The 15,255-nt window shown below is 36.0% G+C and overlaps 1 protein-coding gene across 1 annotated transcript; it reads right to left on the bottom strand.

Annotated features, from left to right (window-relative positions):
* Positions 1 to 2,144: 2,144 nt before the first annotated feature.
* On the bottom strand, positions 2,145 to 2,963 carry LOC117332191. The gene has a single exon (XM_033891074.1). The coding sequence runs from the start codon at positions 2,961 to 2,963 to the stop codon at positions 2,145 to 2,147; it is 819 nt and encodes a 272-aa protein (XP_033746965.1).
* Between the last annotated feature and the right edge of the window lie 12,292 nt (positions 2,964 to 15,255).

Here is a 15,255-nt window from a genome sequence, read left to right as displayed (position 1 = left end):
ATTGCTTTAACTCTGAAATGGAGTCCGGTTGTTGAAATTTAGTTGGATGGTGATTTCATGGTGAAGAAAATACTATTAAAATTTGTTGATTTTAGATTGGTCCGTTTTAGAGATATTAACAAATATATTCCCTGCCTCTATAGGGACCACAGAACCAAATCAAAAATAGATTGTGGGTTTTCCGCGTTTGGGCAGAAGATTTAATAGGAAGGTGAATGTGTCGTGGCCTACTGATTGGATATCCAGGTGAAATAAATTTCCAAAATTTTATGTGTGGGCTTGGCAATATATGTAGATGTAAAATATATAAAAAAAAAAATTAAATTTTGTTCCAGGCTGTTTTTGTGTGTGGGAGTTCATTAGGTGTGTAATTTGTTGTAAATTTAGGTGAACTTTTGGTGCTGATTTCAATACAAGATGGTGGCCCCCATATAAAAAAAAGTTCAAATTGGTAGAATTTTTAAATATTTAATTTACAGGTGTCTGATATGTCATTCTTCAAAATTATGGTTAGTGGACGAGAGTTGAAAACTCCATTTAAGCAGGACAGTGGTAAACGTTAACACTATCGTCTATGGGAAATCATTTGGTTCCGCGTCCCTATAGGTAGCTACCGGATATGACGTTTTATGCCATTCAGCGTCCCTGGATGATGGGACCCAAGTGCACACTTTTAGGTGTGATTTTCATCATGGAGGTATTTTGGCAGAATTTAGAGAAGAAATTAGACTCAGGTGGATATTAAAATGGAAATATGGACCCTTGTAGAGTGTGGAGAGGGGCCAGAGACCAGGGAGGTTACGGACGTGTTGTTGTTAGATGGCCAAACGGACACCGGACGACAGAGAGAGTGCATCGTTTGTCACTGATGGTCAATTATAGATGGCTGAAGGATGATTTCCCGAGGAAAGACGGTGAGGGCAAGATATTGGAGGTCAGTCATTTGTGCCAGAACAAACTTTGTTTCAATATACAACACATAGTCATCGAGACACATGAAGCTTACCAGGCCAGAAATCACTGCCAGTTGCAGAACAGGTATTCAGGTTGCCATGTTCCGAAGTGTATACTGTGATCAGCAGGTAAGTAAGACATTTATTATGTATTTCAAATAAATGTTTTGTATTTCAATGGTAGCGTTATAAAACGGACCAGAATCCGCACTACCACAAGCCGTCACCCGCCAATTGTACATTATTTTACAAATAAATAATTCTGTCTGTCTGTGTCTGTCTGTCTGTGTCTGTCTGTCTGTCTTGTCCTCTCTCTCTCTCTCTCTCTCTCTCTCTCTCTCTCTCTCTCTCTCTCTCTCTCTCTATGTCTGTCTGTCTGTCTGTCTGTCTAGATATGTTTCTGTTCACATAAAAAACAACAAAGATTATGTTTAAGTTCTTCACATTTTAATGTTTCATTTCTTTTTTTCAATCATAACTCTGTCCTTCACATAAATTTCTTCATCAATTTTACAGTCATATAGTTTGAATATTTTGTGTCTCTTATTTCTCTTCTGAATCTTGCACTTGATTGATTGACTTCGCGCTTTATTGTATAAATGTCTTTTCTGTTCAGTATCCAGGTCCTTGGACACAGAGCTTCCAGCTTTGATAGGACACCCGACTCCACTACACAGTTCTTTAATGGCATTGCCCGGTCCATGGTTCACAGAATACACAGCCCTATGAGCTCTCCCGGAGAAGTTACGAGTAAAGTTCACACTTGAGGGAAGAGACCGCTTTAACCGTCTGTTCACAGATTCTACCTTTTGGGTTGTCAGGTTCCACAGGGTCATTTCCAAAACTTGGTCACCCAGACGGGCATTAACTTTCTCCATCAGAATTTTGGATACAGTTGCCTCATCACTGACCTTGAAATCAATTGGTAAGTACAAGTTGTCTGTTAGCCAGTTATTTGTTTTCCTCCCTGCACACACAAGTGATTTGGTTTTACACTCAAAATGGTTACCTTGGTAGCATTTCACAATTGCCTCTCTGACACCACGAGCCGCACGTTGTAAAGGAACAAGACTCCCACAGTGTCTGTCATAAAGGTGAGACAACTCTGCCTGACACCGAGCAGCTAAGTCCAGTGTAAATCTTCTCTTGATTGTTTGTCGCTCTTTCCTAGTGGATCCTGGCATTATTTCTTCAAGTTTCACACACTTTGACATGTTTTTTTCTAAAATTCCTTGTGAGATGAATGGGGTCCAGATAGTGTTGTGGCTTTGTACATGATGTACCACATTTGTATCTCTTGTCAGCAGCCTTGAACGCACCTGTGTCTGAGTCAGTAACAAGCTTGTCCACTTCCAGGCCATCTCTTTTGAGATTCTCCAGACTCTCAGAACAGTATGCTTGTTCATTACCAATCGACGAGGCTAGAGGTAAGTTACCTTTACAGTGTGAGCTATGTTCACTGTCACAGGGTGGCCATATATTGCACAGTTTGTTCTTGGTGACAAGGTCTAGCACATACTGGTCCTTGGTGTTGTGTTCTATGGTGCTGAACATAACCTGTGATGCTGGCTGGAATGGAGTCTTTCCTCCACCGGAATATATTGGGTTGTTGTAGGTGGCATCGACCATCAGGTCCACTTTGTTTGGTGGATTTCCTAGGTGTATGTTGATCTCTCGTATTCTCTTTCTAAGTCCACCCATGTCAGTCTTATTGAGTTCCTCGATCTGGTCACATACTTTATTAGCACTCTTCTGCATTCCTCTCTCAGAGGGGGCAGGGATATTGGCACTCATCAGAGTTAGTCGCATTGCCGAGTTGCCAATTCTAGTCTGTGTTAGTCCAACCTGCACTGCACAATTCATCTGCACAGTGTCTCTCCCCTTCCTGCCTGGTTTCTTCCTTCCTTCATATAGAGAGTATACACTGGACACATATGTACACTTTGTGCATTTGAGTCCTATTCGCCACCCAAGTCCCCGGCACTCCTGTGTCTTAAAATCAAAGTCCATATTACCCTTTCATGATGGAGTATCCATGTTATGATGATGTACACCACCATTCCACATGTCTCGCATCTTTCCAATGTTTACAATTCTGTTGGTCTTGTATTCCTCACTCTCTCTGTATAATAAAGACATGTCACATTATTAAACATCAAATATACATTTAATGAATGTGTAGGGGTTTTCAATTTCATATATCTGTATATGTGTTTTTATATTTCAGGTTTATTCCGACTTACCTCAGTGGTTCATCCTTGGCCATCGGTGTAGGACGGAGCAGTCTATGAGAAGAAGTCAGATTTACAGGTGAGGACTTTGGGGCATTCACAACCTGGTCTTGTAATTCCATTGGTAACCGTACTGTGGGACTTGGTCCATGTCAGAATGAGTCCATCTCTCAACTTTCTCCCCTTTTTTGTAGTACGGGTCTCTCCCTTTCTCAAACCGTCCGGCATTTTTCTTAGGACTCACCATTTTTTGGGGTTCCAAAATTCTCTTTCCCTTTGCAAAAATCTGTCTCTGGTATGTTTCAGTGGCTGAGCATTGATCCTTATATACACAGAAGTATCCAATCAGAGTTTCCTTTCAGTAAACCCATCAATTAAGGTCAAGCTGGACACTTGACTGGCAGACATCTACCCCCCCCCCCCCCCCCCCCCCCCCCCCCCCATGGTTTAAGCACTTCAGCAGTCATTCCCTATATCTCTGTCTATCATCACCGCTGGTTTAATGTAAACATTGTGTAATCCCATCATTTGGGTGTTGTACTGTTTGTACAGTCTCATGTCTTTATTTCAGTGTCTGTGTTTTGGCTCTTTTGTCTATATAATTGCTCTAATCCTAGTTTTTTAACATAACGTGCAGAAAAAGGGGGGTTGGGGAGATAGCCCTGAGTTATCTCCCCCTTATCTTCAAACTATATACTATTTGTTTATATCTCTCAGTAGCACAATAACCCTTCTTGAGTATAACCAAAAGCCATAAGTCTAGGTTCAAAGTTTATTAAGATATTTAAATTTACATTTCAAAATTGATTCAGTTCTCATGTCTTTTTCTTGTAGGAATCTCCATCTGGGGTACCAGCAGAAGACTTGACCTACCAGCCCAAGACTTGCAGCCAGCTACTTCCCATTTTGATACCATACCCTATGGACCTTGCCTGTTCTAGAAAAGGTAAATTTGAAAATTTTGTAAGATTCTAAATAACACAGCCTAATTTATTTGCTGATACTGTTACTTTCAAACGATTGAAACGAATTAAATTTAGATTTAAAAAAAAAAGACTAACAGGATTTGTTGTGTATCAATATCATTATAGTCATCGTTACTCTAGTTGACTCTGCAATTCACCAGTTTTATCACTCGAAGGCATCCACGGGTACCTAGTAAGTAATGATATACGTAATATAAATGCGTTGTAATCAATGTATTGGTCTGGTTTTCACTTTGTCTAGCTTAATAGTTTTCCTCTGGACTGACCGTTGTCCAGTAATAGGCGCTGTATTTAAACTATGTCTCTTGACGCATGACTTAAATACTGATGTATTTCAACAAAGTCCATGAATCTCTCAGCTGGAAGAAAGGTTCTTGCAATTTATTCTATTAGTGTTTTTCTTCCTATAATTTGGATTTGCTATACAAACTCGAAGTTTCGTAGGACAGGTTATCGGTTTTCTGCTTAGATTTCCCTTACTATGATATAAGTTACAACTGAGCATCTAATAATAAGAAGACGAGTACACGATGAGAAGTCTGTGCATATCTAATTACGTGGTACATGTACAGAATACTTAAGTGACACGAGCTATACAAGGGGAATATCAATCCCTTCCCATTAGATCAGATACAAATGCAATTTGCTTTGCTTGACGATAGAAAATTCTATGTATCGATATCAAAATTAAATTTGTATATACATATATAAAAATATATGATATATATACATATGTATCAACGAAAGATCCGGTGCATAATAATACTTAAATGCGAGCCGTATCAGGAACAGCTAACGGGACAATATTAATTGACGTAATCACAGAAAAGGCCTTTTGTATCTTTAAATACACAAATACTTGTAATTGAAACTACGGAACACGCGGTGCAGAATAATACTTAAATGATATGTGAGCTGTAACCGGAGAGGCTGGCGGAACGTGTTACTTCCTCCTTACTTGATTAGCTGCAGCAATTACGCATTTAAATTGCAATTTTAATCAGTTAATTTGGGTTAGATAACAAGTGCATATTTTAAAGTTTTCAAACTCATGCATTATTAAAACTTGTCCAATACAACACACAATTCTACGTGTTATAGTGGAGCTCGGGAAGTTGCGCACGCGAAATATATGAGCGATACAATATAAACAGTGACAAAATATTTGTGAGCTGTATGTTAATATTATCACCAAAATAGATATGACGAGTCTTCTCCAATGTTAGAAATTAATTTGAGAGAGACCTACGAGGTCATTGTTAAAGTATGTGAGAAACAATTGAATATTGGTCTGTTCCGTTGACAAGACTATCTTAATCCGTGTGTAAGAGTTTGACTAGCCAGCACTCGGCAGACCACTTGTGGACCAGTCAAACTCTGGATAACTTAGTAGCAGCATTATCAGTAAGATTTCTACTTGGTTGTATAACAATTTTTGGAATCCTCTTTTTAAAATATATTTTTAAGAGGTCTCAGTTATTGATACAATCGAGGAGAATAGTGCGGTCAGCGTGAAATGGACATCCCGTGTCGAGTTCATTGTGGCGTTACTGGGATATTCCATTGGTATGCCGGAGTTCTGGAGAGTACCGTATCTTACCTACAGGAACGGAGGAGGTAGGTATGACATGAACACATACTGACAAAATTATCTTTTGAGTAGTTATATTTAAACGGTTTTAAAATATCTTATTTAATTCAACTTTGCTACATTTTAAAGAAACTTTCAGTATGTGTCGAATGAGCGACGAAATTGCCCGATTCAGAGTTAATATTCATAATATTCAGACAATGATGCCATTCTTAATGAAAGGTAGCACAATAACCCAAATGTTGTTATAAGCATCCAAATAATGTTGGTAATCTTTGTGAGTGATTCTGGTTAAATGTAATCAAAATAGGAATATATTGCACCAGCAGACCAAAGGCATGACCAAATAGCATTCGATTCCTTTGTAGATGTTTTGAGAATTTTTTTAATCATTTTGAATGTTCAAGAAAGACTAAACGTGTTCTATTATACGCTTGCATTTGTCGCTCTGTTTTATTCACTTTTACTTTCGTTACTTTGAATTATGAATATGGTAGTGATTTTGTTCTTTTTTTATTTCATTTTATTTAACTTTTCATTTTGCTTTGCAGAAATCAACGCCCAAAGTTACAATTGATCTAAATTTCATAATTCAGTTGATTTGCCTGGGACAAGCTTTATCAATATTCCTTAAACTTAAAACTTTCCATAGGGAAGGATTATATAATTTAAGGAAGGTTCATTTAATATGATCTGATAAAAGAAAGTAACCAGTTATGTATTAATCAATAAATATCTATTCTAGGTTCTTTCGTAATCGTCTACATCCTCCTGATGCTGGTGTGCGGATTTCCACTGTACTTCCTAGAACTAGCGCTGTCTCAGTATTCTGGAAAAGGACCGTGGAGATTTTGGGACATTTGTCCGATATTGAAAGGTAGAATCATTTTCAATTCAGAGTTAAAATACCGATACTATGACTGAAAATAACAAAACATTTCTATTGTGAATACACATAAGAAGCCCTTAAGTAGTAGTGGATCGACCGATAGTAAACATCCGATCTCCTGGCAAGATGTAACTATTGTAAAATATCTGTGATGCACTGCCACACTCGGAAAATATGTTCCTGTATGTCAAATTCACAAGTTTGTTCAGATACGAAGTCGAGACTAATACAGTAGTACAATTTAATTGTGTCACGACTGCCTTTTCTTTGAAACACCACATAAATTTTACTGTATACATTCAGCTGTATTATGTTGTGTTGATAAGATAATAATCTGTCTTTCAGGAATAGGCATCGCTATAGCAGTGATAAATTGTATTTCCGGTATTAATACAATCATCCTAGAGGTCTGGGCATTGGAGTATTTCATTAACTCGTTTACAGCAGTCCTGCCATGGACTAACTGTGACAATGACTGGAATACCCCGGCGTGTCCTTGTACACCTCAAGTTTAGAAAATTACACATTCATGGTAATACATGTGTGTTTATTTGTATAAAAATGAAAAAAAAGATAATATATGATTTTTTGAGGAACGGATGTTTTATTAAAATGTTCTTTGAGTTCTTCAAAATAATCATTTTATTAACAACTGCTCAGGAGTATATGGAGTTAACATTTTATAGCAATGCGATAATTATGTTCACTTATAAATACTTGCAAGAATGGTGTTTTAGAAGAGGGCTAAATTGTGCAAATTGTTTAGCAATTAAAGTTTGTATACCTATAAAGCAAGAGTGAATAGGCCAACTATAAAAAATGTTGTTAGACGCCTTAGTATTATAAAAATAATTGATTCATATATTTTTACACGTTTAGCATTGCAATTTCCAGAACCTTACCTCCTGGACGATAAAACCTGTAAAGAACGAGACCGTATACCATCCGGTGGATTCCGTGGACAAATTCTGGCTGAGAGTGTGTAATACAAGAGTTGTTTTTCGGCTTTTAAAATCCCTAGCTGTTTTTTTTACATTGAAACTGCATGTTGAACTTGCATCTAAAAGAGTTTCATCACTTAACTGTTTTTCTTCATCAGATATCACATCTTGAGAATATCTGAAGGAATTAACGTCCTTGGAACAATCAGTATTGTATCCGTGGCTTTCCTGTTCCTAATGCGACTAATTGCCGCCATCACTATTGTGAAAAGTGTCACCAGTTTGGGCAAGGTATTAACATGAACATACGCACACACGCACACACACTACCACACCCTCGCACACAATACGTTCTTAGAAAAAACGCTTGCAAGGAGTGTACAGGACAGAACATTTGGTACTATAAATGTACCGTATCGTACTGTTTTCTTACTTTTCTCTTCAAAATAGACTTATTAGAATTATAGAATTCAAATTGATTCACCCCTAAAACATTTCGCACTAAGCAATGCCTTGAATTCCTAATTATACTGTCTTCCATAAAAGTTTATACACAATCTTTTGAATTTTTGAATCATTATGAGTGCATCACAAACATAAACGTTGCAATTTCGTAGTTAAGATTATTAATTTGTCAGCGGCAATGGCAATTTTTCATGAAAAATTAGCCACATCGACCAGGCTTCAGGGAGGGTCAAGGAAGGAACCTATTTTCCAAGATGTCCAAATAAACATAAAAAAAACTATTTTTTTTACAAATGAACCATAACATCATACTCGATAAACATTTCCCTTTGTGTTACTCTGTGAAAATATGCTCTCAATTTGTCAAAATTTCTAAAAAGACATAATATTGCAAAACATGTTGCTTTTTAAGGATCGTATCAACTATCCACAGAGTATAAAAGCATTGTGATGAGAGGTTTAAGAAAAAAATACAAAGCAAAATATCATAATTATATTTAATGAATTTGAAAATTTGTAATGTGATTTGGAACTAATGGATGGCAGTGTACTTGTCTCGAATATTTCTGGATGAATCCACGTGACGACAAGATGCAATGTTATTGTCATTTCTACTTTTACTAAGTAAAACATACATCTCCACTGCCCTTCTCGCTTTCATGAAAATGAATTTAAACACTAGATATGAAAATTTGGAGAAAAGTTCAAATAATATAAATTTCAAACATTTTTAACTCTGGGTCCAGGCTGGGGAGGACTTATGATGATGGGAGCACACAACAAATTCCGGACAAATGCATTACGGTATGTGTCACTGATTGTTTAACAAAACTCGCGAATAACAGTGATTTCAAGTACGCGGTTTTGACCAGTCAAAGTAAAGTATTTGGAGTTTAAAATATTGCCTTTGATGTAACTGCCTGTTTTTGAAATATCAAAACAAAGATTATCTTCCTTCATTCAGCATGCTCTAATTACATTAACATAACATTGTAAAATATCCGTCGTCTGCTATCTTAATTTTTCTGACACTTATTAACTACGGCAAATCCATCATCAATATGAATCGAATGATCTCCCATATTCTATTATCAACAAATAATGATCAACCCCCACCTTCCCTTGTTCCTGCTGCTCAGGAATCGTACACAACTACGAGTGAAACCCAGTCTCTACAACATATTTGATTATACAGAATACAATCCGATATGTGATGGGACATTCGTTTCATCCCACTTGGTGGAAATATAACTATTATTCATTAAGAAACAATGGATATCCTCTTTATAACTTATAAATGCATTACTGATCGTCGATACTATCAACAACGGCGACCTTGACCTTCGGACTAGTCAATAGCCTCGTGGTGTTTTCCGTACTTGGTGTAATGTCAGAGGAGATCGGTGTGCCAATCGCAGATATGATGACCTCAGGTTAGCTTAACTGTCTAGATGTGCAATCTTATTTAGAACGAGTCTGCGTTGCTTTATCATTGGTGACCTATAGATACATAATGTCCTGTAAAGCGATTATAATTATATATTTTAAAAATATCAAACTTTTCTTTAGACTAGACTTTCTTTGCAAGAGTCATGACAGTCAGCTGTTTTAATAGCACCAATCCTCCTTTTTACCGAATTAATAACTTTCATATTGTGTTTCAATGTAGTAATATTCATTCATTGATGATTAACTTTTTTTATTTTATTTATCGTCATTTAGGTGGTTTTTCCATTGGATTTATAGCCTATCCCAAGGCATGGAGTTATTTCCCCTTACCCCAACTTTGGTGTGCCATCATTTACTTGGTACTTCTACTACCTGGGTTGGATGCAATGGTAATATCTGTTATTTCCTGACATCATTTTTTAATGTCAACAAATAATTTCGTGAAACCAAAAATAATATAAAAGAAGTAAAATTTGTTTTTTCTCGTCATGTTTTCATTTCTAAATAAATTTTTATTGAAAATAATTGATTTTAAAATTTTATTACTATTTCAATTTGTTTAGATATTAACATTGCTTCATGTATGTGACTAATTTTTAGGCGATACTTACAGAACCATTTTTGATGATCGTGGAGGAAATATTCCCGAAGCTATTGAAAAATCGAAGGATCCCTCTGTTGGCTATTGTCAGTTTTATGATGTTTCTTCTGAGCTTACCGCTCGCTACACAGGTAAATAATATTTAGCATGGTAGATCATTCAACACAGCTCATTGAAAAGGTAAGTAATCTTGAATATCGGATTTTTCTGTTAAGAAATTAACCTTATAAATAAAATCGGTATTACTGAAGGTGCGCTTATTTGAGTAACAATGATATACAGAACTCATTCAATGATTTCTAACATTAATTCATATAAAAATGTATGATGTATATTTTTGTTTATTTGTTTTCTATCAACATCCGACAAAGCATCCCCTTTTCGGAATCACACTTTTGGTATCGAATTGGTCATGACGTAAACGCTACGTGGTAGTCGCCCATTGATGATCCAACAAGAAACCGAAGTATTTCAGCGAATAGTGCACTTTTGGATGCATTCTTATCTCAGCATTTTTTTTTTTCTGTTAACGAAGCAAAAAAGGACAAAAGTCTGGTTAACAGTATTGTTCAATCTGTACTACATTTTCTCTTGGTGAATACAATATTACATTATGTTCGAGAAGTGTAAATTTTATCCATATACGTACCTGTAATCATAAACCATGTAGCCATTATTTATAAACTTTTAGTGCATTGCTATAAATTCTTTCAGATAAAGTAGGGGCTCCACACGAATGTAATAAGAAATGACCTAAAAATTAGTCTGTGCTCTAAATAGGCTTGTGTCTACATATTTCTGCTGGTGAACTGGTACACCGGAACCTGGAGTGTCATGTTGATATGTATGGCTGAGTGTATCATGTTTGCCTGGATTTATGGTACGTATCAGAATCTTGTCTGAGTTATTACAAGAATTATTTAATTAGATGTCTTCTCAGCGTTGATAATGATGTTGTTGGAAATATTGATAGAAGCAAATGTTTAAAATCCAGAGAAATTGACAGTCTTGCCCATTCTCGTCTTTCTTGGATAGTATGGCTTTTTGTATACTAACGAAATGCTGGTGATTATATTTTATATATTCTCTGATTGCTGCGTTGGTGTATAACTTAAGACCCCAATAAGATTAGGTGAAAATCCATCCATTTGTTGGGAAGGCAAGAATTTTAAATATTTCTCGAATATGTGTACAACTCCTCCAACAAAAATGAACACGCACTGTCACCAAAGCATTGTATAGTATTTGAGCCCCAAAATTAATACTAGGATACTTTGGATATCAAACTGTTCTGATAACCACTTACACAATTTTGCAGTTGAATCTTCAATATTCATTTCTTGAACGCATAGACACTTGTTTCATTCATATTGATGCTACATGGCGGATTCATTGATGAATCAGATCAAACAATACCTGGTTATCTTTTCTTGTACTTCAATCAAGTTTGTTCATGCCAATTTTTCCTCAGTCAAAATTATCAGTTACGTTTTGAATTTATGTTACACGACGGTTCTAAAATTATCATAATGTATTAGTATGATTATCTCGAAACGTTAGTTACACGTTATTGAATTGTGTTGCCCGTTGTTTCTAGGTAGTTGGCTAATTTATTCTTGAAAATTAGCTATTTAAGGAATGTAAATTGTTAATTTGCAAGGATTTTCCTCAATCTGTACAGGTACACACAGGATAGATCGTGATGTCCGCCTGATGCGCAATCGGCCACTTCCTTACATCGTCCGTATAAGTACAGCCTTCATTATGCCGTTTTTTCTTACGGTATATATTATAGTTCATGAAAACATCGGCTGATGAATGATTTAAAAACGTAATTTAAATGTATGGAAACATATATTTTAGTTCAAGGAAACACTAACAGAAGAATGATATGAAAACCTGGTCTTAATGTACCGTTTCATAAGTTCATAGGATTCTCTAGAAATGTCAAATCGGCAATTCGGGAAAATCCGGTGACCAAGTAACCGGTTAGCATAACAAAAAACAAAAACAAAAAACAAAAAAACAAACAAAAAAAACCAGATATGTACGTCAAAATCAAAGAGAAACATATAATAACGAATTATCAAAAAGATCCAAAATGAAAACCAGCACTATGGCAACGCTATACCGTTCATTTGTAATACAAAAATCATTTAATTTTGCAATTGAATTATATTGTTGAACTTTACGGATTACAGGTACTGTTTGAATTATCATTGAAATCAATTTGATATTTGGCATTTCAAAATTTTAAACCTAGGTTAATTCTGCTCTGATAACAATATGTACTGTATATGCCCGGGCTATAAGATGGTGTTTTACAATGTCGTCCATATTACCATCTCTAGGCTATTCTGTGTGGCTCATAGTGAAAGCGGAAGGAACATTTGGACAGGTATGCCAATAATGTATTGATGTGATTGATCAATTATAAATAATCCTTTCTTGTAATAATAAACATCAATAAATATCGTTGATCTCCATCATTTGGACGCGTTGAAATGCCTAAACATTTCAATACAGTGAAATGATTAATAATTGTTGTTATCCATCAACGTGCCAGATTTGCTGAAGAATGCCTAATCTCGATTCCTTGTGTTATACAAGCAAACTTTTATTTTGATTATTCTTATATGTTATCACAAATCACCAACATTTATTATTAGCACGACTAAAAGGAGCATTGTCTTTTTCCTGTAGCACTTTGATATTGTATGTTAACACAATAAGGATATTTTCTAGGATGTTCATACGTAACAGGAAAAGTGCATTGTTAAATGTACGCGTCAACGTCGATTTTTAATATATATTTGTGCAATTAGTGCAAAATAATGTACTTTAGTTAATTAACAAGTTGTATGAAGACACCAGGTACCTATTTTTGTTATATATAAAAGTAGATGAATTATCAATAACAATGATTGGTAAAGGTTATGCAGATATAAACTAACATGTATCACGTCGGAAAGTACAGTCGATTCACCTTAATATTTTGTTATTGGAATTATATGTAACTAACGATGACAGAAACAGAGACAATGCTTTTGTAACAGGTGCGTGTTTGGCCCGGTTTGTACGCAGACAAACAGCATTCGACTAGCCACTGTCTACCGATGTAACCCATGTTCGATTTGGTATTTATCCATGCTTGTTAGGGAGAGGAAGAACAGACACTTGAATAACAGTAATTTATTATGCATGACATAAATATTTATAACAAATAACATGAAAATAGACAATCAGCATAGGCCTAGCAAACAAATAATCCTACATTCTACATATACCGACCCCCATACCCCGACTATATCTACGAAACTAAACCCATCCCGGCCCACTCCTAATGCTATATACCTAAAACCTAACCTAACTCTCAGTGATACATGAGAAGGGAAAGTGGCAGCAGGCAGGAGCTCAACCATTCATATTGCCAAGTATTCAAGTAAAACCCTGAATTTATCACACAATACGAAACTTAACGACCAATCACAACACAGGATTCACAGAGGTACACAGGTAAGACGGACTCTCACGAGAAAGCAAGCGACAACTACACGACAAAAACATCAACACAGACAGGGCACGTGAATGAAGTACAACTAGGGTCACAGTGACAGGTAAACACACACCATACACAACAAAGTGACAAGCTTAACTGGTCAGCTTACCCTGTCAATGTACAAACAGGAACATCCCCACTACACTTTCAACAGGGTGTGATATAAAAGGTGTTATATAATTACTTCGAAATCCGTTAAAACTGTGTGGAAATCCAAGGATTTCAAACACATATATATATAGTCCGCAACGAAGATGTAATGTTATCATAGTATCACAGTTCAAGATTTTGTTTTCTTCGTTTAAGCGGATGAAGTACCTTACCCGCCATCACAAAGTGTGCTCCAGATTAAAGTCTGCAACGAAGATGTTATTTAAACGTTAGAAGCACAGATCAATCCGACATGATTTATTTCCTTGTTTCAGCGGATCAAACACCTCGCACGACACACACCACGATGGATTCCAGGCTTCGGACATCTACAGAGACTAGGAACGTTCAGCGGAATTTACCTGGAAACAACTGTTCTGGTCTAATCTTACAGGACGAGGTGGTATTGTTATAAAGGACTGTGGGGACTCTGTACCAATGTTGTAGATCATCTATGGGGATTATGTAGCATGTTAATATATTAATCTAGTTAAACGTCACTGTCGTAATATAGAAACCTAAACAAGGGAAATGCATGTTTAGCACAAGGTCCGTCTGAATTAAATAGAGGTTACACATCAAGTGGTTGTTGGATATGAATTTTATTTTCTAAAAATTACAAAACACTTGAAACTTTTCAAAAAATAACTTTGTGAAATGAATTCCTTATCCAAAAATCACGAGTCGTATGGCCTGTTTCTACCACAATGATATCGGCTGGAATCAAAGGGGAACGTGGCCAAGTCTGATTTTGCGTATGCAAATAAGGTGTACAAGTGACGGCCGAGACCCGTTGATGTGACGTCATTCGATTATTGAAGACGCTAATAATAATTGCAGTTCGGGTCAAAGGTCACCATGTCAACCAATCAAAACGCGTTTAGGGTTTATTCCACGTATGGTTTAAACTGAATGTTATTCAACAGGTGTATGATTATTTCATGCCTTGGGAGTTGAATAACATCCACCTATTATGGTAGAATCAGTTTTATCTTTATTATTATTATTATTTTAATTTCAATAAAATCTGCTAAAACGAACTGTCCTAGTGTTTTATATGTTTTAGTAAGTATATTTATTTCAACAACCTGTACTTCAAATAAGCGTTTTGCTTACAATATTAACGTTTCGATTTTATGTCATTTCTGGGTATGCATTCTTGGGATACCTATATTTGTCGTTTTATCTTTTATCGTCCTTTCTATAGATATAGCCATCTAAGTCTATCCCCCCTGTTTGCAATTACCTTTAGCCTTTAGAGCTCTGAACTTTTATCTAATGGTATAAATAATATTCATGGTATCTGGACCGGTGGGTGGCTACTTTTCATTGACTTTTCATCGGGTGGTTTGGAATCTTATTTCAATGACAAAGGAAAAACAAAAACTGGAATTCTTGAAGGTTCCTTGCTTACAACAGTTTACGAACACACTCTATTGA

The sequence above is a fragment of the Pecten maximus genome, chromosome 8 (genome assembly GCF_902652985.1).
Source record: "Pecten maximus chromosome 8, xPecMax1.1, whole genome shotgun sequence".
In the NCBI taxonomy this organism is placed as follows: Eukaryota; Metazoa; Mollusca; class Bivalvia; order Pectinida; family Pectinidae; genus Pecten; species Pecten maximus.
The sequence above is the reverse complement of the archived record's forward strand: the minus strand, read 5'-3'. Positions and strand labels throughout refer to the sequence as shown.